At 41.7% G+C, this 26,443-nt stretch overlaps 1 protein-coding gene across 1 annotated transcript in view; it reads left to right on the forward strand.

Moving 5' to 3' along the window:
• The window catches only part of LOC144332673 (uncharacterized), a 214,059-nt gene that overhangs the window by 5,307 nt on the left and 182,309 nt on the right, over window positions 1–26,443 (forward strand). The window contains exons 2-4 of the mRNA XM_077953110.1: window positions 766–860; window positions 2,117–2,699; window positions 16,645–16,820. Of these exons, the coding sequence (XP_077809236.1) occupies window positions 766–860; window positions 2,117–2,699; window positions 16,645–16,673 (707 nt within the window). The 3' untranslated portion in view covers window positions 16,674–16,820. The remainder of the gene's footprint in view (window positions 1–765; window positions 861–2,116; window positions 2,700–16,644; window positions 16,821–26,443) is intronic.

Below are 26,443 nucleotides of genomic sequence, written 5' to 3' on the forward strand. Positions count from 1 at the left end.
CACCATGTACTAGCAGTGTGGCATTGCAAGTTACTACACTTCCTTTCTTGCCTGTGAAATAGGTATAATAACAGCGTATACCCATGGCTGTTTATGAAGACTTATTGTCAGAGGCGTTCAAACCAGAGCAACTCCATCTTGAGTGAGGGCTAAGAAAATGAGGCTCGGGCTTCCTGGCCTGCATTCCCAGGAAGTTAGGTATGCCTAGCTTCTAGATATATACAGTTAAGGGAACAGATTGATAACATTTATTAAACAGACCCAGACTTGAGAGTCCTGATATCCCAATGTCTTGAGAACAGAAACATTTTGCTAATTTTGCTTTAAAAATCATAATGTCTATCTTGCAAAATATAGTAATTAAAAAATTAATCCTTTATCATAAACCCTTGTAGCAGAGCACATCTCCCCACGATCTTTTTAAATCCTGTATATAAACAAGTATTGCAACTAGGGTGGACATGTTTCTTCTCTTACTTTTGGGAATGTCTTACTCTGTCTATGCAGTAGCTGTTCTTTCAACACTTAACTTTCTTAATAAACTTGCTTTTGCTTTGCACTGTGGACTCTCCCTGAATTCTTGTGTGAGATCCAAGAACCCTCTCTTGGCATCTGGATGGGGCCCCCTTTCCTATAACATGATGATTTAAGCCAAGTGTTACATTTAGGATAATGCCCTACTCAAAGCAAGCATTCAGTAAATATTTTCATCGTCATCATCATTATTACCACTAGCTGATCTTCTCTTACCATTTCTCAATCTAGGTTCCCTCGTTGGTAAAATGGGTCATGATAATTTGCATATACGCAAGATCCATTCCTTTGATAACTGTTTGATTGGATACACTGTGCCGGGCACTGTTTGAGGTTCTGAGAATTCAGGGATGAGCACTTAAGTCAAACACATGGAGGTTACATTTTGGATGGGGAGTAGGGGCAGATAGAGGCATCCAGGACAGTCTGTAAGCAAATAACTAACTAAATAAACAAAATCATAGAAAGTGCATTGCCCACAAACAGTGAGTAAATAGTGTTCTCTTTAGTCACACATGAGGGAGTGAGATTAGGTAGGGACAGAGAAAGTAAAGGAAGCCTCTCTCAGCCAGGACTCCTTGCCTATGTGACATCAGCCAGGCTGGGACTTCCCTGACGATTTCCTCACAGTATTTTTGGTCCAGGACTTGTGTTTGGCTCCTCTGTGTGGAAAGGTGTGTGGCGGAGCGGGGGTGGGGCGGGGGCGGTGGAGAGGCCAGCTGCCAGTGGTGGAACTGCTAAGAGAAAGTAGATCAGGAGCTGGAGAATTTCCTGGCTTCTAAAATTATTTTTATTATTTTAAACAGGAGTAGGAGAAGGCCTAGCATGTCCCAATCCCTCAGCCAGTAACAATGGAATGTTTTAATTCTCACTCATCTTGAGAGGCTAGCTTGACATAAAAAGAAAAATTCTCCAGTCTCTTGGGCTGCAAAAATAATCGTCCCTGACACTAAAGTGTAGTGGTAATGGCCATCTGTAGTGGAGCTATGGAGTGACCATCTGTAGTGGAGAACTGAGAGATTTGCATAATTCATTAAAAAATCATTTTCTGCTATCATCTAAAACTGTAAGAATCAATATTTTACAGTTAATCTTTTTGGTTGAAGAAGTTTCTCTGCTGCATTCTACCTCCTGCAGTCAAGAAGAATTACTGTTTATTCCATTCCCACTCTCCAGTCCCTTTCTTGAAGAAACTTTTATTTAAGAACTCCTGGCCGGGCGCGGTGGCTCATGCCTATAATCCCAGCACTTTGGGAGGCCGAGGCGGGCGGATAACGAAGTCAAGAGATCGAGACCATCCTGACCAACACGGTGAAACCCCGTCTCTACTAAAAATAAAAAAATTAGCCGGGTGTGGTGGCGGGTGCCTGTAGTCCCAGCTACTCAGGAGGCTGAGGCAGTAGAATCAGAATCGTTTGAATCCAGGAGGCGGAGGTTGCCTGAGTCGAGATCGCGCCACTGCACTCCAGCCTGGACGACAGAGCGAGACTCGTCCAAAAAGAAACAACAACAACAACAACAAAACACAAAACAAAACAAAACAAAACGCTCTTAAATACTCAGCTCAAATTTCGAATTCCAGGCATCCGCACGTCCCAGGAAGAGCGCGCCTTCCAGCCTCGGGCGCAGTGAGGCGTGGATCCGCGCCGGAACTCTCCAGGACTGCGCCGCAGACAGCGAAGGCCAGAGGCAGTTACAGTTGAGTTTAGGGAGGACAGAAGCGAATTCCCGGACGCTTGCAGGAGCCGCCCGGCTCTACCTCCAGCCTTTCTCTCGGGACCTAGCGGGACTCTCCCAGGCTCGCCTCTTCCCGCTAGCGGGGGCGCACTTTCTCCGCCTGCGTCTGGGGCGGGGCGCAGCTGGGAGCAAAGCGCAGGTGGGCTGGGCGCGGCTTGAGTTTCGGGCGTGGCAGAGTGGCCGCGGGGTCTGGGGAAGAGTTGTCCTGGTCGCAGCGCCAGCCACCAGAGCGCGAGTCAGCGCGGCCAGGACTCTGCAGGGGCGGGTAGCGACCTTTGGAGACGCAACCTGGAGCGGCAGACTCGGCTGCCGGGGCGTGGGCCGTGGCCCGGCACAGGAGCGGCGGAGATGCTGGAGGCGCTCCGAGGGTGTGGTCCCCTGGCCGTGCTGGGCTCAGAGCTGCTTGCTGAGCACGGTGCCCGGCAAAGGTAAGACAGGAGTGGGCGTCTTTCTCCCGGGACGCTGGGGTCGGAGGGAGCTTGAACTTGAGTTGTTGGGGAGATCCGGAAAGGACGCCGGTGCCACCAGGAGCGCCTAATTTGGGGCGTGGAGTCGTTCCTCCCACCACTGGGCGGACCCTGCTAGCAACCAGGTAGGAGAGTGGGGGCAAATGTGGCCATTCTGAGATCTTCAGATACTCAACCTGGAACCACCTGAAGCATTGGAATCAGGCCAGATACTGTCGGGAAGTGAGAGGAAGAATGGCTGAGGCATAATGTTTATTGTCCTCCACTCCAAACTGAGACACAGCGTGGCACCCAAGATCCAGGAAGTGGGGCCCGGTTATGTGCATCTCCTTTGCCCAAAGCATAGGGTCGCATCCCACCTCCCATCCCGACTCGACTTTCAATTTTTCAAACTGGGACTGGGGTGCCCAGGCCGAGAGTCCGGCTTTCTGAGCATCTTCTCTCCAACCAAGGAGGAACGCGCCCTCACAACGCAGCTTGGCGGAAATCTGCGACTCCTCCTAAGTGCCAAATTCAGTCCGGTGTGATTTGGAGGTTGCAGGTAGGGACTGTGGAGCTCAGAGACGCTGGTGTCTGGGGGCGTTGGGTATGAGTCTGTGGAACCTACCTGGGCTTCCCAGGAGTCCTGTCGTCTCCATATGGGAGTTCATGGCCTCTTGGAGAGGAGGGAATTTAATGGGCAAGGTGGGCACCTAGCATAGTTCCTGAAGCATTTACTATGAGACCAGCTGGCATGATGACTATTGCCATTTTTATGATGTGCAAGTGGGGTCGGGGTGGTAGTGCAGACTAGGCAGGGAGCGTGGGACAGGCAGTCTCTGAGTTATTTGGGAACAGCTGGCACCAGGAGCCTTTCCCACCTGGCATAGGAGTGGTGACCACAGGGCAGGCAAGGAGAGATACCTCAGCTTGACCAGAAAGGTGGCAGAGCCTACAGCAACTGCTGAGGTCCTAGGAAGAAAAAGCTAGAATGTCTTTTGCTTGCCGCCCAGTGGGTTATACTCACTGGGTTGGCTGGGTACACAGCCCCTCTGCACCTACTGCTTCTTGCTGCTGGGCTTCAGGTTAGATTCCAGTCCCTTGTGCCTGATGGTAAAAGCCAAATCCTCCTCAATGGGAATCATCTGCTCTTTCCTTCCACTCTCCTTCCTGAGACTCTTAAAGCTTAGCTGGAAACACATGGATAGAAACTTGCTGCCAACTGATGTTAAACAGTTGCATTTGCATTTTAGAAATTATTAAACACAGCCTGGAATCCTAGGAAAATCTACCTTTCTTGAGACTACAGGCTCCCAGATAGCTCAACAGACTCAGTTCTTTACAAATATTGCTCTCTATGCTTTTAAAATGGTGCAGGTTTCCCCTCCACCCACCCCTGAACACTCCAGGAAATGTAGTGTCCTGTCCTCACAAATGCTTCTGGTAAGCAGGGCTGTGATCGTGGTGGTAGGGGGTATCTTTCTCTGGTTTCATTTGAATATATGTGTGTGCCTAGAATGAACACACATGTCTCTGACCTTAGTTGGTTTACTTTTCTTTGAATTAAGTGTTTAAAGCCATTCTTGTCTTGGTAAAATATTTTCTTCATAACTACTCTAAATCCACCTCCTACTCCCAATGCAAATGTATATTCTTATTCAAAAAGACTGTATAGAAAGAAGTTATACACCTTACAGAGAGTGGATTTCAAGTCATTCAGGAGCCCAGGTAAGAGGAAGTCACTGCAGAGTCAGAACAAATATGCAAAGTGCAGTTTTCACATGGGAACAGAGTAAGGAAATGCACTTGAGTGGAAGTATTGCTGACTTCTCTCAGCTCATGGGACTATATGTAATTTATAATCAAACTTCAGTGATCCAGAAATCAAACTTTAGTGATCATTTTTTTTGCATGCAACAAAAAATGCAATTGTTCTTTTCCGTTGCTCCCCATTTCTAGCCTTGCTCCTAAAGGGGGGATTATTTTAAACTCTTCATTTTAAAAAAGTATTTTTATCCCTACCTCCTTATAGGGTTCTTTATTCATGTGGCCAATACTTGACCGGCCTGTGACCATTCTCCCCTCTTCTTATCTACAGAATCCAGGTTATGTTTGCGGTATAATGTGCTTAGCTTAAAAAAAAAAAAAAAAAAAAAAAACATTTCCCCGTGACCTTTGTGTGATCATGTGCTAGCGATCTGCCCAATAAGATACAAGTGAAAGTTCAGGGATGGGGCTTCTGCAGAAGCCCAGGGTCCTGGATGAAATCCAAGGTGGTGCCACAGGAAATGCCTGTGCTCCTGGAATAGCCACCTTTCAATGTCACAGGTTATGAGAAGGTCTTGACTTCCAGGTGGGTTCTCACTGGTTCTAGTGCAGACATGTGTGAATAATTGAGGCACCTACTGAGTTCTTGGTCTCTCAGCTTCTTTCGTTAACAAAAAGATTCCTTAGTTGGATGTGGTGGCACATGCCTGTTGCCCCAGCCATTTGGGAGGCTGAGGTGGGAGGATCGCTGGAGCCCAGAAGTTCGAGGCTGCAGTGATCCAAGATCACGCCACTGCACTCCAGCCTGGGTGACAGAGCAAGACCCTGTCCCTTAAAGAAAAGAAATAAAAGTTTCCTTCTTAGAGCATGTTCCCTCTGTTCCCTGTGGGTCACATGAGGATCCTGGAATTAATTTCTGTGACCAAGCTGGGCTGGCCTTTACCCAGAGCCTTAGTCTGCCTGGACTTTAATGGATCCCAGCTCGGTGGCCCCAGGGTTAAGGTGCCTCAGTGGACAGAGACTGGATTGGCAGACAGATTTACTTAAGGATAGGGAGGGAGTGTAAGAGTTTAAAGAGGAAATGTGTGAGCTGGCGGTCCTGGATGCTCACAAAAAGCAAACTCTGAATAAGAGAAGAGGAGGGAGACAGCCATTCAAATACATTTTAAACACACGCAAATTGTGATGCATGCAAATGTCGCTCCTGTGTAGCATGCTGGCCTTCTATGGGGCTAACCAACCATGGAGACTTATCTCCTGGCTGATCACAGAAAAATATGATATTTCTAATGAAATATATTTGGAATCTCTCTACCTCATTTGTAAGCTGCATGTTGACCTAACTCAGCTTCCAAGTAACCCATTCATAATACTTTCTTCATGGTTTTCCTTCTTTCCTTCCCTATCACATTTGATGATAAAAGACAAAAGAAGTCAGAGTACACAAAGATTTTTGTCACTATGAACCCATCTACTTGTGATCTGTCAAAACATCAGTGAAGAGACCTCTTTTCCTCTGAAAGAATGCAGGATTTTATGAGAAACTAAAATTCACAATCTAGAGTTGTTATTTATATTAATTTGCTGCGGATAATAAATGCTAGCCACATTTTTCTGCTTTTTTTTTCTCTTTTGAAAAATAAAAGTTGTATCTCTGAGATTAACGTCAACTTTAAGCTTTTTAGGGCAAACAAGCAAGTTTAGTTTTCTATAGGAAGCCAAAAGTCCACATCATAAGAGACACAATCTTCCTGAATCCATATCATAAGAGATAAAATCTCTTTTGAGCTGAGCTAAAATACAGATTCTACTTTGCATTGTGCAAAGGAACTGGCACAATGGCACCATGGAAAAAATTCTGTTTTTCAGAGATATCAGAAAAGTGTGAAGAGCTGCCTTGAGCTGTTTGTGTTGAGGAATTGGAGCCCCTGTCCAGATGATTCATTGCCCCCACAGTGGTTGCTTGGAGATGTCTTTGGACCAGTCAGAATGAAGTCTTGAAGGCTTTATTCTACAGACAACCACATTGTCACTGTGCTGTCAGTAATGTTAGGACAGACAATGCCATCCAGCTAGGAAAAGAGAGCCTGGATAAAACCATGTCCAGCTTGCAGGGAAGAGGTGCCCTTGGCTTTCATAAAGACCAGGAACATTCTTAGCTCAGTGAGCTGTGGTTGGAGATAATGTTGTTATAAGGACAACTATCCAAGGCAGTCAGACATGAAGATGTGGTGGTCAGTGCCCCCATAACAATCACCAGCATTTCATCATTAATTCATTCATCCTGAGGAAACTGTCCTGTGGTCAGCCAGTGGTAGGAGGCATGAAGAGGGTAAGAGTCTGCTCAGTATTAGAGACATGCATATTCAAAATGAGAAAAAAAAATTAAGTTTCTAATTTCAGGGAGGCTTTGTCTTAATACTGAAGACGAAATTATGTGCATGTACATGTACACACTCTATCTTGTGGATTTAAAGGAAGAGAGGGCGGAAATTATTTCAGTAAAAAGAGAGGACTTTTACATGCCAGACAGACCATGTGTTATCAGTGCAGGAGAGAAAAAAAAATGTCATTTTCCTTTATAGAAATGAGAATACTAGCAGAATGGTAGAATGCATGCAGAGAGTGTAAGGGAAAGTTATTTTTACATCCCAATTTTTTTTTAATTTTTTGAAAAAGCTGACAATAACACGTACTCATTTTATTTGTTGAGATGCAGTGTTAGCAAGTGAAGACCTGGGAAAATCTCACTTAATAGAGCAGGGCAGCAGTGGCATACTCAAAAAATTGTCGGGAAGAAAATTATTTAGCAGAGGTATATCGTGTCTTAATTAAAAAAACAAACAAGCAGTATTTTTCAATGTATTGAGCCATTGGACATCCAAAGGCAAAAAAAAAAAAAAAAGAAAAAAAAGTTGGCCTAAACGTCACACCTTATACAAAAAATAACTCAGAATGTATCATTGTATAAAGCAATATAATTTTAAAAGGAAATGCAGAAAATCATTGCGACCTAAGACTTGGTGAACATTTATTAAACATGACACTGAAGCATGATTCATAGAAGAAAAAAGATACACTGGATTCCATCATTGTAAAAATGTTTGCTCTATGTAAGGGCCCATTAAGAAGATGAAAAGACAAATGATACACTAGGATAAGATGTTGGCAAACCACATATCTGATAGAAAAGTCAACAGTAAAAAGCCAGTGTAAGTAGAAAATATAAGAAAAGGCATTTTATTGAAGAATATGGATGACAAGTAAGTATATGAAAATATGTTCAACATCACTAGCCATTCATGAGATGCAAATTAAGACCAATATGAGATGAAAAATAACACATCTGTTAGAATAACGAAAACATAAAATACCAAATGCTTGGTAAGAATGTTGGAAACTGGATCTCTGGTACATTGTTGGTGGAAATGTAAAATACTATGGCCACTCTGGAAAACAGTTTGACAATTTCATAAAAATTTCAATGCACTTACTGTGCAAACCAGCAGTTGCACCCCTGGGTGTTTGTCACAGAGGTAATTTATATCCACACCAAAAAAAAAAAAAAAGAAAAAAAAAAACTATCATGAATGTTCATGGCTGCTTTATTTATCATAGCCAAAAACTGAAAGCAACTCCTTCAATAGGCAAATGGTTAAATCTCATGTAATGTGACTCGGCAATGAAAAGAAATGGACTGCTGACAGACATAGCAACTCCAATGTATCTCAAGGGCATTATGCTGAGTGGGGGAAAAAAAGCCACTGTCAAAATGCCATACTTGATTCCACATATATACAGTTTATTGAAATGACAAATTTATGGTGCTGGGAAACAGAGTCTACACGTGATAAAATGGTATAGCACTATGTACACACATTGTGGCAATGCCAGTTTCCTGGTGTTGATACTATACCACAGCTTCGTAAGATGTAACCACCATGGGGGAACTTGGTGAAGGCACACGGAGACCTCTCTATTATTTTTTCAACTTCCTGCAAATCTATAGTTACCTCAAAATGAAAAGTTAAAAGGAGTTAAGCACCTTACCATCCACACGTAATTAACTGCTGTGGCCCTGCATGACTGCTCGGGCTGTGCCTTCTCAGAGAAGTCCTTGCTCTGTTGTTGATCCCCGCTCTTGGTCTGCTCTTCCGTTGGTGGTGGTTTGTCCCAAGGTGTCTAATTAATTTCTGATTGGATCTGTTGTCTCCACTGGCCTAAGGGCTTTCTGTGGCCAGAGGCTGTGTCCTCTTCATTTTCACATCGATACTGTTTAGCCCAGGCCTGATAGAGCAAGGACTCTATTACGTATAGGGAATGAAGGACTGGGTTTTTAGCCATCAACAACCCCAGTAAATCTTGTTGAAAATTGATCCCATGCCTGCGGAGATCATAGCTTGGATGCTTGAGGTTAATGTGATGATTTTTTTGCGTGTGTTTTTCTCTCCTGAGTTTCTCTTCATTGAGTTTATTCCACAAAGTTTTCTCATTGGAGGTCAGAAGCGAGGACAAGGACCTGACTAATCTAAAATCCATAACTGGCTGTTGTGGGGGTGCAAAGGAAGTGGCAGATGGAGGTTAGGATTCCAGCAGTTCCTTGGCCAAAAGGGAGTAACCGTCTCTAAAATGTTAAAGGAGGTAGTAGCAGAGAATTGTGGTTGAAGTGTGAACCCCAGAGCTAGCCTGCTGGCTGCAAATCCCAACTCCCCCACTTACTTGCTCTGTGACATGGGACCAGCTACTTAAATTCTCTGTGCCTTTATAATTCTTTGAGAGCAGGACTGTTTCTTCCATTCATTGTTGTTTTGACAGCTCTGTATGGAATACTCTCTGTTGGAATGTTGACACCATTTCTTGGGAAATTAATTTAGACATTAGGCTTAAGTTTTTATTTGTACTAGAGGTTAAAACAAGGACTTGCTGAACAAATAAACAAGATTTAAAATGGTGAGTGTTTAAGACAGTTGAGGTCTATGGCAGGCAGAATAATCGTCTCCTGAAAATGTCCATGTTCTAAACACTGGAACCTGTGAACACATTTGCTGACATAGTATCAGGGGCTTTGCAATGTGATTAAATTAAAGATCTTGAGATGGAGAATTATCTTGGAAGGGTACTTATCAGGGAAAGAGAGGTTGTATAGTTAGCATCAGAGAAGGAGATGTGATTACTGATGCAGCGGCTGAAGTGATGAGCTTGATGGTTTTGAAGATGGAAGGAGGCCATGGGCCAAGAAACACAGGTGGCCCTAGAAGCTGGGAAAGTCAAGGGATTGGATTCTCTCCAAGGGCTGCCAGAGTAATACAACCCTGCTGATATCTTGGGTTTAGGGCTTTTGACCTCCAGCACTGTGCAATAATACATTTGTGTTGCTTTATGCCACTACATTTGTGATCGTTTTCTTCCTATGAAGCAGCATAGGAAACCGATTGAGAGGTCATACTGTTACATTCTTAACATACACTCATTCACAACCTTACAACTAGTAAAGCCATTAAAAATAAGCCTAATTGTCCTAAACTGTCCTTCATGAGTAAGAGAAATGCTCTCAACTCCAGAAACACCACATGTCCTCACTCTCAGGTTGGTGACCAGCAACCGTATGATTGGTAGTTAGCTCGGCGGGGACATGTGGAATTTTAATGAAAAGGGTCAATTTTAAAACTGGATCTTGTAGCAGGGTTCACACTGCAGTGTCTGTGTACTTGGAGGGAGACGTTGTGCCCATCCTGAATATGACAGTTTTCCAGGACGATTCATGTGTTCCAAGTAAAGATTTACACACGACAGTTTTGTGCACTCAAGCCCTTTGTGTCATGGTGTTTCTGGCAGGATTCCTGGTGCCCTGCATAGCAGAAAGCCTTGAAATTTTCCCTGAAGCTCTCTGGGGCTTTCTGGAAGCCAGCTTTCTTGGCATTGCCAGGGTAGGATATCTTCTCTGGGAGCTTCTTTCTGTCTGGTGCACGTTATGGGCTCTTGCTCTCTTTCGGAAACTCTGAACTTAATTCTTCCTATGGCTCATAATGAGGGCAATGTCAAGAGGCCTTTCATAGCTGGGGCCCCGAAAAGGCTTTCTCATGCTCCCAGCTAAGGATATGTCTCATACAGCTGGGTGGTGAAAGCGATCTCAGAAAATACTGAGCCAAATACAGCTTCACTTCTCATTCAGAACATGGACAACAGTTGTGTCACCTACTGATGGGAAAAAGACTGATGCTAGTATACTGGCATTGGAGATTAAACGGAGGAATGATGGCTTGTCAGCGCATAAGCCATTTCTCCATACACAGCCCTGTGGCTTCATAAAATGTTCCTAAATTGTGATGTCACATTTTGTGGCAAGCTGGTTCGAGGACAGAAACGAGGACCTGCCAGCTGATGTTTATGACTTTCCATAAAAGCTTTGAGACAAAACTTGTCTTACATTTTGCTTGTGGCATGGTGGGCCTCCCAGAACCTCCCAGAACTCCCGAGGAATTTACTGTAATGGTGAAGAGGGAGGATGCCGCCTGAAATTTCTTGTATAAATCATTATTTGGGAGGTATATGTTTAAAATTAATAAGCCCATTGATAATTAAAGAAAACATATTTAAGATTTGCAATTCCTTAATTTGCTTTTCTGTATGTGAAACGCATGGATAATTTAAGTATTTACTTAGAAGATACAGTTTGAATGTTTTATTCCCAAATCTGGTTGTCAGTATGTCTGCTTCAAAGATTTTTATCCTGCATAATAGAGAATAGATAGATAGATAGATAGATTTTTTTTTTTTTTTTTTTGAGACAGAGTCTCACTCTGTCACCCAGGCTGCAGTGCAGTGGCACGATCTTGGCTCACTGCAGCCTCCACCTCCCAGGTTCTAGCCATTCTCCTTCTCAGCCTCCACCTCCTGGGTTCCAGCCATTCTCCTTCTCAGCCTCCCCAGTACCAGGGATTACAGGTAAGAGCCACCATACCCAGCTAATTTTTGTATTTTCAGTAGAGACGGGGCTTCACCATGTTGGCCAGGCTGGTCTCGAACTCCTGACCTCAGGTGATCCTCCCATCTCGGCTTCTCAAAGTGTTGGGATTACAAGTGTGAGCCACTGTGCCTGGGGAGAATATTCTTATGGAGTTTTGCTGAATGTCCTTCTTCACTTATGTCTCACAGGTGTGCTTATTGCCACTGGGGTATCATTGCTCTTAATCCCCTTCAGTACAGAAAGCTAGGAAATATACATGTTATACTAATTATTGTATACACATATACATCTATCTTTCCATGTTGTATCTATCTGTCTATCTGTCTGTCTGTCTATCTTCTATCTATTAAAAACATGATTTGCCTTGGCACCCCTGATTAGGATATAGCACCAAGGTTCATTCCAGGTTTCCCCTTTCCCTTATTTGACATTTCTTCCTCTGACAGTGAGAAAACCTGCTCTCATGTTCCTTATATATTTATTTATTGGCTTAATCCTGGTGTCTGTTGTTTCAGAATTGCTAACTGTATTTTGCTTTACTAGATTGAGTCAAAATGTAGTTTCTCAAGTTACTTAGACTAGCTCTTTTCCTTCTCACTTCTTTTCGTGTGGTTATGTTACTCATTTGTAATATAGTTAGGCTCATTGTTACTGTTTATATTCCATTTTGCTTTCCCTCGCATCCTGGTTTTAAAAACCATTTATTCGTTTTTAGTATGTAGAAACATAACTGTGGTTCTGAGTTAAAATTATATAAAAACTCTGCTCAGGGAGGTGTGCCTTCCTCCCCATCCCTGCCCCACCATTTCCACTTCTTTCCACATTGCCTTCATTCTCTTCAGCTTCTGTTTTATCCTTCCTGTGATTGTTTTGCAGCACTAAACAAATAGCTGTGCATTTTCTCAGATCTCCTCCTGTCTTACATGAAGGAGAGCATAGTATTTTCTCTCTGTACAGTTAACAGTATATCCTGGAAATTACTCCTTAGTTCATAGCATTCTTTGGTATTATTCTGAATAGCTGCATCGTACCTCATGTGTAGGTATAACATAATTTAGTCAATGACTCTTCTCTGTATGAACATTTTTTATGTTTCTGATATTTTGCAATTACAAGTAATGCTGCAGTGAATAAACTGCACCTTTTTTTTTTTTTTTTTTTTTTTTTTTTGAGACAGAGTCTCGCTCTGTCGCTCAGGCTGGAGTGCAGTGGCGTGGTCTCAGCTCACTGCAAGCTCCGCCTCCCGGGTTCACGCCATTCTCCTGCCTCAGCCTCCCGAGTAGCTGGGACTACAGGCGCCGCCACCATGCCCTGCTAGTTTTTTTGTATTTTTTAGTAGAGACGGGGTTTCACCGTGTTAGCCAAGATGGTCTCGATCTCCTGACCTCGTGATCCGCCCACCTTGGCCTCCCAAAGTGCTGGGATTACAGGCTTGAGCCACCGCGCCCGGCCAAACTGCACCTTTTAAAAATATACTTTTGGAGGTGTATTTTCAGGGTGGATTTCTAAAAGTACGATTGTTGGGCCAAAAAGTAAGAGACTATGAAGTTTTGCCAAGTATTGCCAAATTTCCTTCCAGAAAGATTGTACCAATCTGCATATCTCAGTGTTGTCTTAATATTCATCTAATTATGAGTAAATTTGAACTCATTTTTATGTCTGAGAGCCATTTTTGTATCTTTTCTTGTGAAATTTCTGCTTTCGTGTTACATTGCTAATTCAGACTGAATTTGAGAAATAACAACAGCTTTAGCCAAAACTGAATTTATTTTTCAGTGAGATATATTTAGATACATTAAATAAGTGGTTTGGAGTGGGTGTCGTACTAGGGGCAGGGCAATGCTGAACTGGAATCGAGTTGAGCTTGGTATGTGGAAAATGTGAGATCCTGTGAAAATTCATTCCTGATTTCTAGTAACAGCCCTTTCTCCCATCACAGAAGGAGCCTCAGATCTCACAGGGCAGTGAGAGTTAGAAACCATTGAGCCGGGGATTATGTGACCATGAGGTCTACTGTTTAAGGTTTTGAGGAAGTGATGAGGACAGGGTGTGACCTCACAAAAGGAAGAGTTCAGTGTAACCCAGGGGGAACCACAGGAACCTTCCTGAAGGAGGAGGCTTGAAGGGAAGAGTCAGGGTTGGTTTAAAAAATGCAACCTGGTGAAAGTCTAATGGTATTCCTGGGACGTTAGTAAAATGTGATTGGAAGTTCTACACCCCAAGGGTTTTCAACTCTGTCCATATGACAGAGGTGTGAAAACTGCTAAGTGTTGTTTACTCACCCATCTTATTCAATTCCTCACAACAGTTTTCAGAAGTATTAATGATTATGATCCCCATTTTCCAGATGAGATAACTGAGGCTCAGTTGTTGCTGTTTTTTTTTTTTTTTTTTTTTTTCCGTAAAGGAATAAAATTAAACAAGCCAAATTTGAACCCAGGCCTTTTATTATCACATCTGAATTCTCACTGCTATGCTGTGCTCATAGAGGCACCCATCACAAGGCAGTTCATCTCAAATGCCCAACAGCAGGTGAATGGATACACACGTATTCCTATATTCATATAAGGAAATGTTAATCAGCAGGGAAAATTAATTCATGCTGCATGTTTCAACATGGATAAATCCTGATCTTTGTGGTAGGGACATGGGTGTCATGTTATTTTCTATATACTACATTATTATAAATTTCAAGTAATGGCAGTCAAGTGGTCTTGCTGGCACATTTTCTATAAATTCCAAAACAAGGGGCTTTCTTTTGAAGTGGTTGGTGACAGATAGGTAAATTAACATGTGCCTGGGTTCAGCTTGGCATATAATGCATATTAAATATTCAGTTATTTGGACAGAATTATGCCCCCAGCGGACTTCACGAGCTGACCAGGGCTTTCCTAGAGGCCAGAGAGTGTGGATCTGCTGTTGGTGCTTGTTTCTTATTGAATTAGACTGAAAAGGTTGTATCTCAGTGGGTCAAATCAAAGAACCAGAAGCCAAGCTAAATACCCAGAGAGCATCAAACAAAAATCCAGCAAGAACAACAGTATTAAGGCTGAGAATAAGAGGGCCATTCATTTATTCATTCATTCTCTCACTCAGCAAATACTTCCTGAGTGTCTACAGTGTGCCAGGAATTCTACTAGGCACGGGGGATCCAACAGGAAACAGTAGAAATATGGTCCCTCCCCTGGTGGAACATAGACTCTATCAAGGGAAATACGCCAAAAGAGAAGCAAACCTGTACAGACCAGAGTTGGAAACATTAATGAAACCATTGACAAATTATTGTCAAATTATACAAAACCATGACAACTTACTTGTCATGGTTTGGTTATTATATTGCAATTTAAACTATTGACAAATTATTGTCAAAATTATATTAAACCATTGACAAATTATAAGTGAGTTATATTAAACCATTGGCAAGTTATTGTCAAATTATACAAAATCATGACGATTTATTTGTTTTTTAAATTATATTGCAATTTAAACCATTGACAAACCGTATTATATATGAATTACATTAAACCATTGTCAAATTATACCAAACCATGACAATTTATTTGTCGATGGTTTAATTAATGTTTCCGGCTGTTGGAAACATTAATTAAGCCATCGACAAATAAATACATATATTAAGTAACAGCACAAATGACTGTGGTTCATTTGTTTATCGAACATTTATTTATGCCTACTATGTGCTAGCTGCTGTCCTAAACACTGAGGTTGTAGTACAGATACCGGGACTGCTTTTTGCTGGCTAAATTTGAGATAGACGCTTATCCCTGGACAGATTCCTGTAACACAGAGAATGGAATATTCTGGTCCTCTGTCCATCCCTAGAGCAGTTGGGCTCCACCCAGGCCACATGGGCTGCCTCAAGTCAGGGTGGCTTCCCAGAAAGAAAATAGGTGACATTTCCACAAACAGGAGAGAAGTGGATATTAGGTAATGAGACTCTACTGACATTATCTCCAAACTTTTATTCGTTTCCTGAAGTTCATTCACCACAGCCTTTCCTTCTGCCTCTGTTCTTCCGACTACACATTCTGAGCCAGAATTCCTCACTTTACATGTGCTTGCCTTGACTGACTGACAGATGGATGGTTTCCAGGGATGGCATGTCATGCAGCCTGGGCTCACGGGAGAAATACAAGGCTCCCTCCACTGGGATGTTGAGTGGTTTCTTTTAATATAATGGTTCATCAGAAGTACACCTGTGCCCAGGTACATCTATGAGGCAGACAGAAACATCTGCAATGCACTAAGATGAGGCTGAAGGCAATGCACTGCTTTTAATGCTCCTGGCCTGCCAATCAAGTTGCATCTGATTGATGAGGATGCCTGCTGCAACCCCTGCTGGTCTCTCTACAAATTCAAGCTTATCAATTCATGAGTCTCCCGAAAGATTGACGAGCTCTGTGATCCGGGCAAAACATTATTTTCTGCCTAAGTCTGCATTAGCTTTTGATGCTTGCCAGAACACATTACCACATAGTGCCTTGAAACAGCACACATTTATTATCTCACATTTTTAAAAATAAGTCGAAAATCTACTGCGAATTCCACCAGGCTAAATTCAAGGTGTCTGCAGGGCTGTGTTTCTTCCTGGCAGCTGCAGGGGAGAATCTGTTTCCTTGCCTATTCAGGTTCTTCCTTGTGCTTGTAGGCTGAGGTTCCTGTTTCCTTGCTGGCTGTTAGCTGAGGGCCACCCCCAGGCTCTACTAGTAGAAGATTTCCTCACTCTTTGCCTCATGGTTCCCTTTCTTCTTCTTATCAGCCAAAGACAGCGAGCAGAGTCCTTCTCATGCTTCAGGTCTCTTCTGCCTCTTCCTCTGGCCTCACCTCTCCCTGTCTGACTCTTTTGCCTTCCTCTTCCACTTTTAAGGGCTCCTGTGGTTATTATGAGTTCACCAAGAGAATCCAGAATAATCAATTTTAAGGCCCCCAATCTTAATTCCATCTGCAAATTTCCTTCTGTCATGCAATGTAATGTGTTCACAGTTCCAGTTTCAGGTCGTGAACATCTTTGCGGACAGTGCCTACCAGAAAATCAAATCCAAATCTTGAGATATTGTTTTGGGTAGAAATTTGATGTCATTGAAGTCACCCTCTGACTTGACCTCCTGATCACTCCCCTTTGTATTGGGAGCCTGCTGCTAACAGCAAGATGTATTTCTGTCCCTTCTCCTATAGGTGATGGAACAATCTCCAGGGCCCGATAAGCCACCCTGACCTGGGGAGGTTGGAAACATAACTCCTGTCGGAGTTCCAGCCCCCACGTGGGTGTGAGCAAGCAGGCAGCGCACTGCGGCTTGGGACCATCTGGGCTGGAATTGCAGCACCAGCGCTCTCTAGCTCTGCAACTGTGGGTGAGCCTCCTAATATCTCTCTTCCTCAGTTTCCTCATTGATAGTGTGGGGAGATTCAAGGGTTTTCTTTGTTTAAGGCTCAGTTCTAGCCCTTGTTGCATATAACGGTGACCCAACTGACATGTCCTGCTGTAAAGTGTGTACATTGTAGAGGGAAAGTCAGGATAAGAACACAACTGCCCATCCATCCACAAGCTCACTTCAAATGGTAGAAAGCAATGTGGAGAAGATGAGCCCGAGTAATATGTGATAGAGGTATCAGCAGGGTTCAGTGGTGAAGAGGGATAGTCCGAAATGGTAATCTAGGAAGGACAGCCTTTGTTAGGAGATGAAGCCAAGATCTAAATAATGAGAAGGAGCCTGCCATGGACAGGTCAGGGGAGAGGATTGCAGGCAGAATAAGCCACAAAGTGCAAAGGACTTGAGGCAGGAGCATTTCACAAGAGATCTGTGAGAGAAGGGGCCTGAAGGAGGCTCAAATCAAAGAAAATGGACAAATAAACTCTAGCTAGGGATGGCAAAGTTTCACCCAGTGTACACGGTGAGGATGAACATGCAAGTCTTGAAGACAAGCTGACCCAAAGCATCGTAGAGGGACAGTGGCAGCTGGAGCCCAGGGTTTTAGAAGGTGTGGGCAGGACCTAGTATGTCTTGGCAAAGAATTAGCTAAGTAAATCTATAGGTAAAGTGTTGCAACTGGTAATTTTTCAAGAATGGAGTAATAAGTATTCCTGCTGTGAAAAATCACTGTGGTGGTGGATGGATGAATGAATACAGGAAGACCAGTAGGAGAACATGCCACCAGTACCCAGAGGGATGCCCAAGGCCTGAATCAGGTCCTTCTTTGCAGTGAGTGGGTGGGGTATGGACAGCGAGGACTATTTATGTCTTCTCTGGGAGGTGTACACACTGGAACCTAGTGGCCAACTGAATTTGGAATGTGGGGGAGAGTCAAGGGTGACCCTGAACCCAAGTCATTACCTTGATAGATGAGCATATGGTCAATGGACACAGAAGGAGGCAGCAGGGAAGAGGAAACAGGAGAAGAGGAAATGAGAAATGGCTTGGGGATGAGCTTGGTGGAGCTTGCTGCCAGATGTGTAGAACTAGAAGAGCCTTGGCTTGTGTGTGGTTCACTGGACCCAGGATACAAAGGCTGAGTTAATCACACAACTCAGTTGATGGCAGATTATTACAGTCAGTCAACCCCACACAACACCAATCCCTTGATTGAATGGTTGATTCATTCATCTATCCATCTTATTTCCATTCTCCATTCTTGTTTCCCCATAGGTAATGCATGTCTTGGGGGGTGTGTGTGTGTGTGTGTGTGTGTGTGTGTGTAGGTGTAGGCGTTATTTTCAGAATGTATATTGTTGATTTTTGTGCATGTGTTTATAAATTGCATAAATGTTATTGCTTTATAAAATTATATATAATTTTATATATATACATATGTATATATACATATGGGTCCATATTCCACATTGGGTTTTTTATACCTGCCCATCTTGCTGTCATGCTACTATTGCTTCTGAAGGCTGCTCTCTATGAGGGTCACCCACCAAATTGACTTATAGATTGTCTCCAACTTCCTGGTCCCCAAATAATTCTGTGATGTTTATCTTCTTATGAGTATTAGGTTATGGATACCAGTATGAATTTCTATGGTGTATATTCAGGAGCATTTATTTGACAGCTATGGGTTGGAAGTGCTCTTCATATTCATGTTAGACTTTTGGATTTCCTCTTCTGTAAATCTCCTCTGTCCAGCTTTCCTTGGGGGTTGCTTTCCTTTTCTCTTTTTTTTTTTTTTTTTGAGACGGAGTCTCACTCTGTCACCCAGGCTGGAGTGCAGTGGCCAGATCTCAGCTCACTGCAAGCTCCGCCTCCCGGGTTCATGCCATTCTCCTGCCTCAGCCTCCCGAGTAGCTGGGACTACAGGCGCCTGCCACCTCGCCCGGCTAAGTTTTTGTATTTTTAGTAGAGACGGGGTTTCACTGTGTTACCCAGGATGGTCTCGATCTCCTGACCTCGTGATCCGCCCGTCTCGGCCTCCCAAAGTGCTGGGATTACAGGCTTGAGCCACCGCGCCCGGCCTCCTTTTCTCATTGATTAGCAAAAATTACTTATATATTCTAGATTTTAATCCTCTGTGGTTGTAAATATTTTATACTTGTGGCATACACTTTAAAATCTATTTTCTCAGAATTTGTTACCTACTTATCCTGCTTTTCATTTTTCACCTTTGTAGAATCTCTTTTTTCTCTCCCACTCTCCTTTCCATGAATGGTATAAAGCACCTATTTTACTTGCTAACATTTCTGAGTGGTAGGAATAGAGCATGTCAGGTATAATATCTTCCCTTACGCATATGTAACTCATTTTTGAGCACTATGATATTGACCAAGAAAATTTAAGCCTGCTGAGCAGGTCATCTGATCTTGCATGGGAGGCAGGGGTATATTGATAAATGATTAATAAGTAGCTCTCTGGGGAAAAGCCCACAAGTTACAGCGTCTGCCAATGTTTGTGGTGTAAATACTTCAGCATGGCTGATTTGAAGCTTCTGTCTCGTACCATGATTTGATGGAGTCACGGAAGGTCTACCTGTGGAGCTGACATTTGAGTTGAGGTCTAAAAGATCTAGAAGGAGTTAGCTAAAGTGGCAGTCATCACATCATCCAAGCAAGAGATAGTAGGAAAAGAAGGGGCCAAAGAGACGCATAGCAACTGAGTCCACATCCCTTTGAGGTACGTTCCCATATCCCCTACCCAGCACCTGTTTCCATGTCTCCTTGCCCTGAACTGTGACATTTAGCTAATCTTATCCCAAGGGGATCTGGATGATGTAATTTTTAAGGCTTGGTGTATTTCCAGCCCCAACAAAATCAGGGTTCTGTTCCTTAAAAACAGAAGCGGAATTCTATTGAATACATAGAAAACAGTCTCTGGCACGTAAAATGTGGTAAAAAGAGTGAAGACAAAATCATCTTCTTTCCAGACATTTTTGCTAGGAAGTAGATGAAAAAACACACCCTGTACCTGGCGAGGAACCCAGTATCTAACTCGGATTGTATTTTCTTGTTTTGTAAATGCTGAAATTAACTTGACCCTGTGCAAAGGCAGAAATGAGATCGTGAGTTCCACAGTTTTGAGGTAAAGACAGGCTCATTTCCTGAGGGCCTAAAAGAATTTGTCAGTTTTCCATGTGCATTTCCAGGAAACCATTGAATAGGTACCTCTTCTTTTCAGTCACTTTAGAGATTTGTACTTAAAAACAAAGTAGTTGACTGGATCTATTACATTTTTGCAATTTTGCATTTAATTCATTTATAGGTAGCTGGTTTAATTCGCCTCTTCCACATTTTAAAGTTTTATTTTTGTCTAGCACTGAGTTGTGTAGTAGGCAAGTCTAAAGAAATTCAAGAGGACTGTGCTAAAAAGCCTTACAAATTGCATTTTGTGGTCTTTTTTATTCTACTTAGAGGGGTATCGTTTGGTGACAGTTTCATTGGATTTCTTCTATAAATGGAATATACATTTTAGTTCTATAATTCCATTAAAAACAAGCTACTCCTGTCATGTTTTAGGTTGATTACAGCTTATTGTTACTTAGAAGACTTCAAAGATCACTTAATTAGAGAAAGGAAGAAGATAATGTATTATATACTATTATAATTTATAATCCAGAATTATGAAATTAGATATTTTAATTATGAAAGATTGCATGTTTTCTGAGCCACATAGTCTAAATCCAAAAAGCTCTTTGCAAATCATTATACATGCTTTCTTCTTTGTTCTCTTTATATTTTATTCAGAACATTATCTGAATTTGTGTCTGCCACTCTGATGATGTACCTTTTGCAGACAGTTGCTGACTGGCTGTTTCTGCATCCCCAGCACAGGACTAGCAGCTTGTTAGAGCTCATTAAATATTTGTCGATTTGAATTAAATTTGAAATACTGTATTAAAAATCTTGCACCAATCTCCAGGGTCCTTAGCAGTGATTTTTGTTCTCACTATGACAATGTAGTTGCATTCCACACTTATTAAATATACTGATGCTTTCCCTCCAAATGGAACTCCAAACTTTTATACAGTGCCTGTGCTCTGCTGAGTTTTACTTAAGGACGTTTCTGCCTGCTCTTGGGGTTGAGACTTCAGGATCAATATGAGGAGTTACTTCCTTAGAAGAAAGAAATACTACTGAGTGATTTCACATTGCTTAGGATCTGAACTTTTTAACTGTTAACAAATTTTTCATTGACTAATAATTGTGTGATGTTATGATATATGTATACATTGTAGGATAACTAAATCAGGATAATTAGCATATCCATCACCTCACATACTTATTATTTCCATTACCAAAAAGATGAAAGATATCAAGTGTTTGAAAGGATGTGAAGGAAAGGTGACATTTGTGTACTCTTAGTGGTAATGTAACTTAGTACAGCCTTTTTGGAAAACAGTATAGAGATTCCTCTAAAAATAAAAATTGAACTACCATGTGATCCAGCAATCTCACTTCTCATTATATATCCAAAGGATCTGACTTAATGATCATCTTGATATCTAAAATTTTCATTGGGCTTAAAGAGGAAAAGGAATTTTTTTCTCTTTGTAAACTTGATAAAGACTGGGTTGTGAATATGTGGGGCATGGCAGACTGTGAGAAAAATCCAGACCCTATGTTCACTAACTGAAGAACTTCTCCAACACATTGCTAACCTTTCTGACACCCTCTTACAACACTCAACACTCCGCCCCTTTGCTCTGGTGTTCCAGTCAGGTGGACTTTCTGTGCGTTTCTTGAACAAGTTTGTTCTCACCTCAAGACATTTCAGTTTTCTTCTTTTCATTGTCTGCAAGGTTGCTTCCTCATGTGTTTACATGACTGGCTTCTCATCAGTGAGTTCTAAGGCCAAACAACACCTCTTTCTAAAGAGCCTTTCCTGTCCATACCAAAGGGACCTTACGACACTCCCTCTCTCTCCCCTATCTCCCAGCTTTCAGCATTTTTCATTCCCTGAAATCATCTACTCATTTATTTTGCATCCATGATCCCCTGTAGAATGCCAGCTTTATGCATTCAGGGGCTGTGTCTGAATTTTCCAACTTTATTTACCCAGAGCTAAGAACAGTACTCAACATGTCATAGGTGCTTGGTAAGTATTTGTGAAATGGATACAGGTTCAGCTTTTGAATCCAATAATTAACTCTTGTGCTGTGGTACTTTGTAAGAAAGTAATAAAGTAAGATTTGACAAATCAAACCAACTCCCAGGTTCTCTAAGTCAGAACCTCGATCCTTATCTTGCCTGCATGACTCATACTTTTCATAATCATCATCAGTTTAGAGATTTCAAGAGGACAGATTTTATGTGAAATAAATGAATTAATTGCTACCTCTGCTTGGCAGATACACAGGATCCTGCTCTAGACTTTGGATTTCCTTATCAGTGATTTTCCTTTAGGATTTAGGAAGAAATTGTTAGCAAAAAAGAAAGGCATTAAAATCTTCCAACTGCCTGAAATCCATTTCTCTGGAATTTCTTCCTCCTTAAATCTGAAATAAATTTTTAAATGTAATTTCTACTAAGGCACAAGGAAATTCTTCAGCATCTCAATTTTCTTGACAATTTGTATGGTACACATCTCAGCTCCACTCATCTTCAAGAACTATAGTTGTTTTTTTTTTTTTTTCACTGTCTAGAAATAGAAGGCAGTTAGTCTTAAAGGTAATTGCAATTTGACAGCCTTGTAATTCATCAGTTCTGTGGGTTCTAGATGTTTCTTTCCAGGGTTCAACCTGAGACTGGGAGAGAGGTGGAATATTGTCTCACTAACGAGGTTTTCTAGGGTATTTATCCAAGGCTTCTTAATGCAGTTTCTAATGCAAAGACTCCTATTCCTTTTTTTTTTTTTTTTTCTGGTCTGGTCTTACTGCTCCTTGGCAATATTTTGAAGTTTTAGTTGGTCAACTTGTACCCCTTGGTGGTTATTAGCCGCTTATAATTATGTGCTGAATGAAGGGGGAAAGGAGAATATTTGTGACTTGATAAGAAATGAAATTGGGTGGATATTTCCAAAGTTTCTTATGGCATAAATTCAATAACTCAATTTTGTCAGCTTTACGCTTGAAAAAAAAAAGAAAAAGAAATAAAGAGTTAGATTCCATTTTGCAACACGACTGGATTGCACAGCTAAAATCCATGATCATATATAATGTTTTCATCACTGAGTAGGTTAATAAAGACCTTAATAAAATTTACTGGCAATAAGAACCACAGACCACAGGAACAGAAGCAAGATTTGTTTATTTGCTATTTCTAGGTAAATTTCCCATAATTTGGATATTGTGTTAGAAATTTAAATGCAGTTAGCACACAATGCATTATAATATTTGAACAAAGATACAACAAAAGGCAGCCTGTGGGTATATGTGCATATGAAAAATCCAGCTCATTCTTGATTTCTATAAGTAACCAAATCTCAGATCCTGAAATTGATCTGTGATCATAACGGTTGAGGCTTGATGAAAATATAGCAACCACTCAAAAGTAGGAAATAAACTTTCAGCGGGGAAGTAATACCTAGGTCTTGCCTTATTAGTAGCTCTTAGAGTGCAGTGCCAGTGTGTATTTCATCAGTGACACCCATGATGACTGTAAGAAAGTGTGTATTGCTAAATGACAGATATTTCTGGAGTTAATTATACCTATTCATAGAATAGAGAAACACCATTCTTTGCTCTTTTATTCAGAAAACAAACTGACATGAAGAAATCAAAAGATCAGAATTCAAGTGTTTGGATGTCAATTAGTTACTTAATTAATGTCAGGGATGAAGGAACAGCTAGTGGTTTCCTACTGTTTTGAAGAAGTTTACATTACACTTGGTATCACAGCATTAGAAGGTTTTACTTGATATTGCTGAACTGTTCATAGTAATTTTGATGGAGTGAGAGAAAACAATAGACTCACTTTTGGTGAGACTGGCATATAAATTAAAATGTCTTCTGTATAACTGTGTGGTTTAATCTTTCCTCCCTCTTCCTCTACAAGTCACCAGACTCTAAACTGTGAATTGCCTGTGAGTTCATTTTAGTACTGTTGGATGTAAGAAATATTAGATCCTTTTTTAGTTTCACAAATGAAGAAATGGAGACTCAATGTTGAGATGTCTTAATCCAACACACATTGGTTATATGTATTATAAATGCTTTGACTGCAAGTAACAGATAACTCAAGCAGCTTAGACTGATAGTGCTTTATTTTATTTGATGTAGCAAGATGCCTGGAGGTGAGCAGCTGTGGGCATCAGTTCGTTTTTTTAAAAAGATATTAGGCCTGGAGTTTCTATGATTGGCCCAGGCTTTCCCTCAGGGCCATAGAATGGTTGCTGTAATTCCAAGCATCACAGCCATATTCAAGCAGGCCATATAATGCGAGCAGTGATGTTTGTCTCCTTTATCAAGAAAGCAGCACAGTCCCAGAAGCCCCTGGCAGGTACCTTGTTCTGTGTCATCGGTCAGAGCTGTGTGACATAAGCACCTGGAAAAATGAGTATTTACTTTTTCAACCAATGTAGTGGAGGTAGACAAGGCACAAAAGAATTAACAGTGGGTATTAGTTACAAGCCTTCAGTGACTACCACATTGCTAGTTTCCAACTGTTACTCTAACACACCTCAGACTAACGTGTTTACACTGCCTCTGGGGCTCACTCGCTGCATAATTAAACGCACGCTGGGAATACAGCACCTGCCACATACCCGTGCTAAGTGCTGGGTGAACAGTGATAAGCAAGGCAACCGTGGTCCTTGATGCTATAAAAATGAGAGGTTTTCGAGGGAAGCAGTATTAAATAGCCAATTAAATGATTAAGTATTTAATTATGGTTTGTTATTAAACATGCAGTGACATGAAAGGCAGACCAGAACTGGATGGAGTCATAGATGTCTTCTCTGAGAGAAGAACTGAGTGAGAACTGAACTGAGTGTTAAAGGATGGACAAAAGTCAGTTGAGCCTAGAGAGTGAAGTGATCATTTTCAAAAGGAAAATAGCATGGACAGAAACAACTGTGGCCAAAGATCAGAGAGGGGTACTGATTCCCGTTAAGAAGAAATATTAGTGCAGTTTCAGGTACACCCAAAATATCTATTGGCATATGTTTTGATATCCAAATTATAAGGAGCCACAGGGAGAGTCTGTCACACTTTGATACTCAAATTAAAGCTTTGTGTGCACTAATCGCCTTTGTTGACTTTTTCTTTGTCAGTCGGTAACTGTCAGCATTTGTATGTTGTGCAGCAGATTGGATCCTGCCTGGATCTTCATTGTCAATAGCTTTGCTTAATTCCAGGGCTTCTCCAGCACCACTTGTACTGACCTTATGTCATCTTGGAAGGTATACAAATCACACTGCCATTGATTTGCTCCTGTGTATATTGGATGATTGGCTACAGTCTCACCAGGGACGATAGCAGAGATGTTGACGGGATCAGAGAAGACAGGTGTCGCTCTTTCACACAGGACTAGTTTATTAGAGGTCATTTTAGCAATTGACATTCTTATGCTGACAACTATTCCATCTTTGTGGAATCTGATAACTTGAGAGGATCAGACAACAAATGCAGGGATAATGAAGATCTTACAGAAACATAAATAGAATGTGAGATGCGTAATAGGCATGTCTAAGAGTAGTGAGGTCATCAACTGTTTTCATGTTGTTATTGATATCTTATTTTTTGTAGTGAATGCTGCAAATACCACCAAACTTCATGAATATGTTTTTCCTAAAACTAACTCATAAGGATGAAGAAATTTACTGGATTTGTAAGGCACAGAATGTCTGAGATTAAATGGTATATTTTGGTCAATACATCTGTATATTTCAGTCAATATATTTTCAAAAACTAAACTTTCAGATAATTTCTGCTGCTATTCAAAAATAAATATAAATAATGAGTCTAAAAAAATGCAAAACAGAATACAGTATTTTTCTCCCCTGATCACCAGTGTAATGGAATACTCCCATTTTTCTAAGAGATAGTTTAATGATTCGTTTTTAGTTGTTTTCTCTTCTTTTCTCCTTTCCCCTTTCCTGGCTTCCTACTTAGTCTTTTAGAAAATGCGAATATAGCCTTTCACCTCCTCCTCATCAGACATTCCCTACAGGGCAAGTTCGTGTATATGATGTAAGAGGGATCTGTCCTCCGCACTGGAGAGCTGACAGTGGATGTGCAGAGGAAAGCAAGTTTCCGTGGCACTCTCACTTCCAGCGGGCTTTGCCTCTGGAAGGCTTGTTGGAAAGCATATCCCCTTGGCCTCGTTCACAACTTAACTTCTGCCCAGGAAGGTGCCAGCTCAGCACCAGCTCAGTAGATAAGGCACCAGGCTAGCAGGGGGGACCCTCTACCTTTGCTCACTTCCCGCCCACCTCCCTTGTAAAAGTGCCCGCTTTCTGCCCCCAAGGGAAGGTGGTGCATTTAAAGGCAGGCCACTTTCTGCCCCTTCCCCCACACTAGTGTTGGAATACATTTACTTATGCTTGATATTAGGCTCACTCTTGTTAATCACGCTTTGCATGCAGTGAGCAACTGACCTGCTTTTTGA

The sequence above is a fragment of the Macaca mulatta genome, chromosome 11 (genome assembly GCF_049350105.2).
Source record: "Macaca mulatta isolate MMU2019108-1 chromosome 11, T2T-MMU8v2.0, whole genome shotgun sequence".
Lineage (NCBI taxonomy): Eukaryota > Metazoa > Chordata > Mammalia > Primates > Cercopithecidae > Macaca > Macaca mulatta.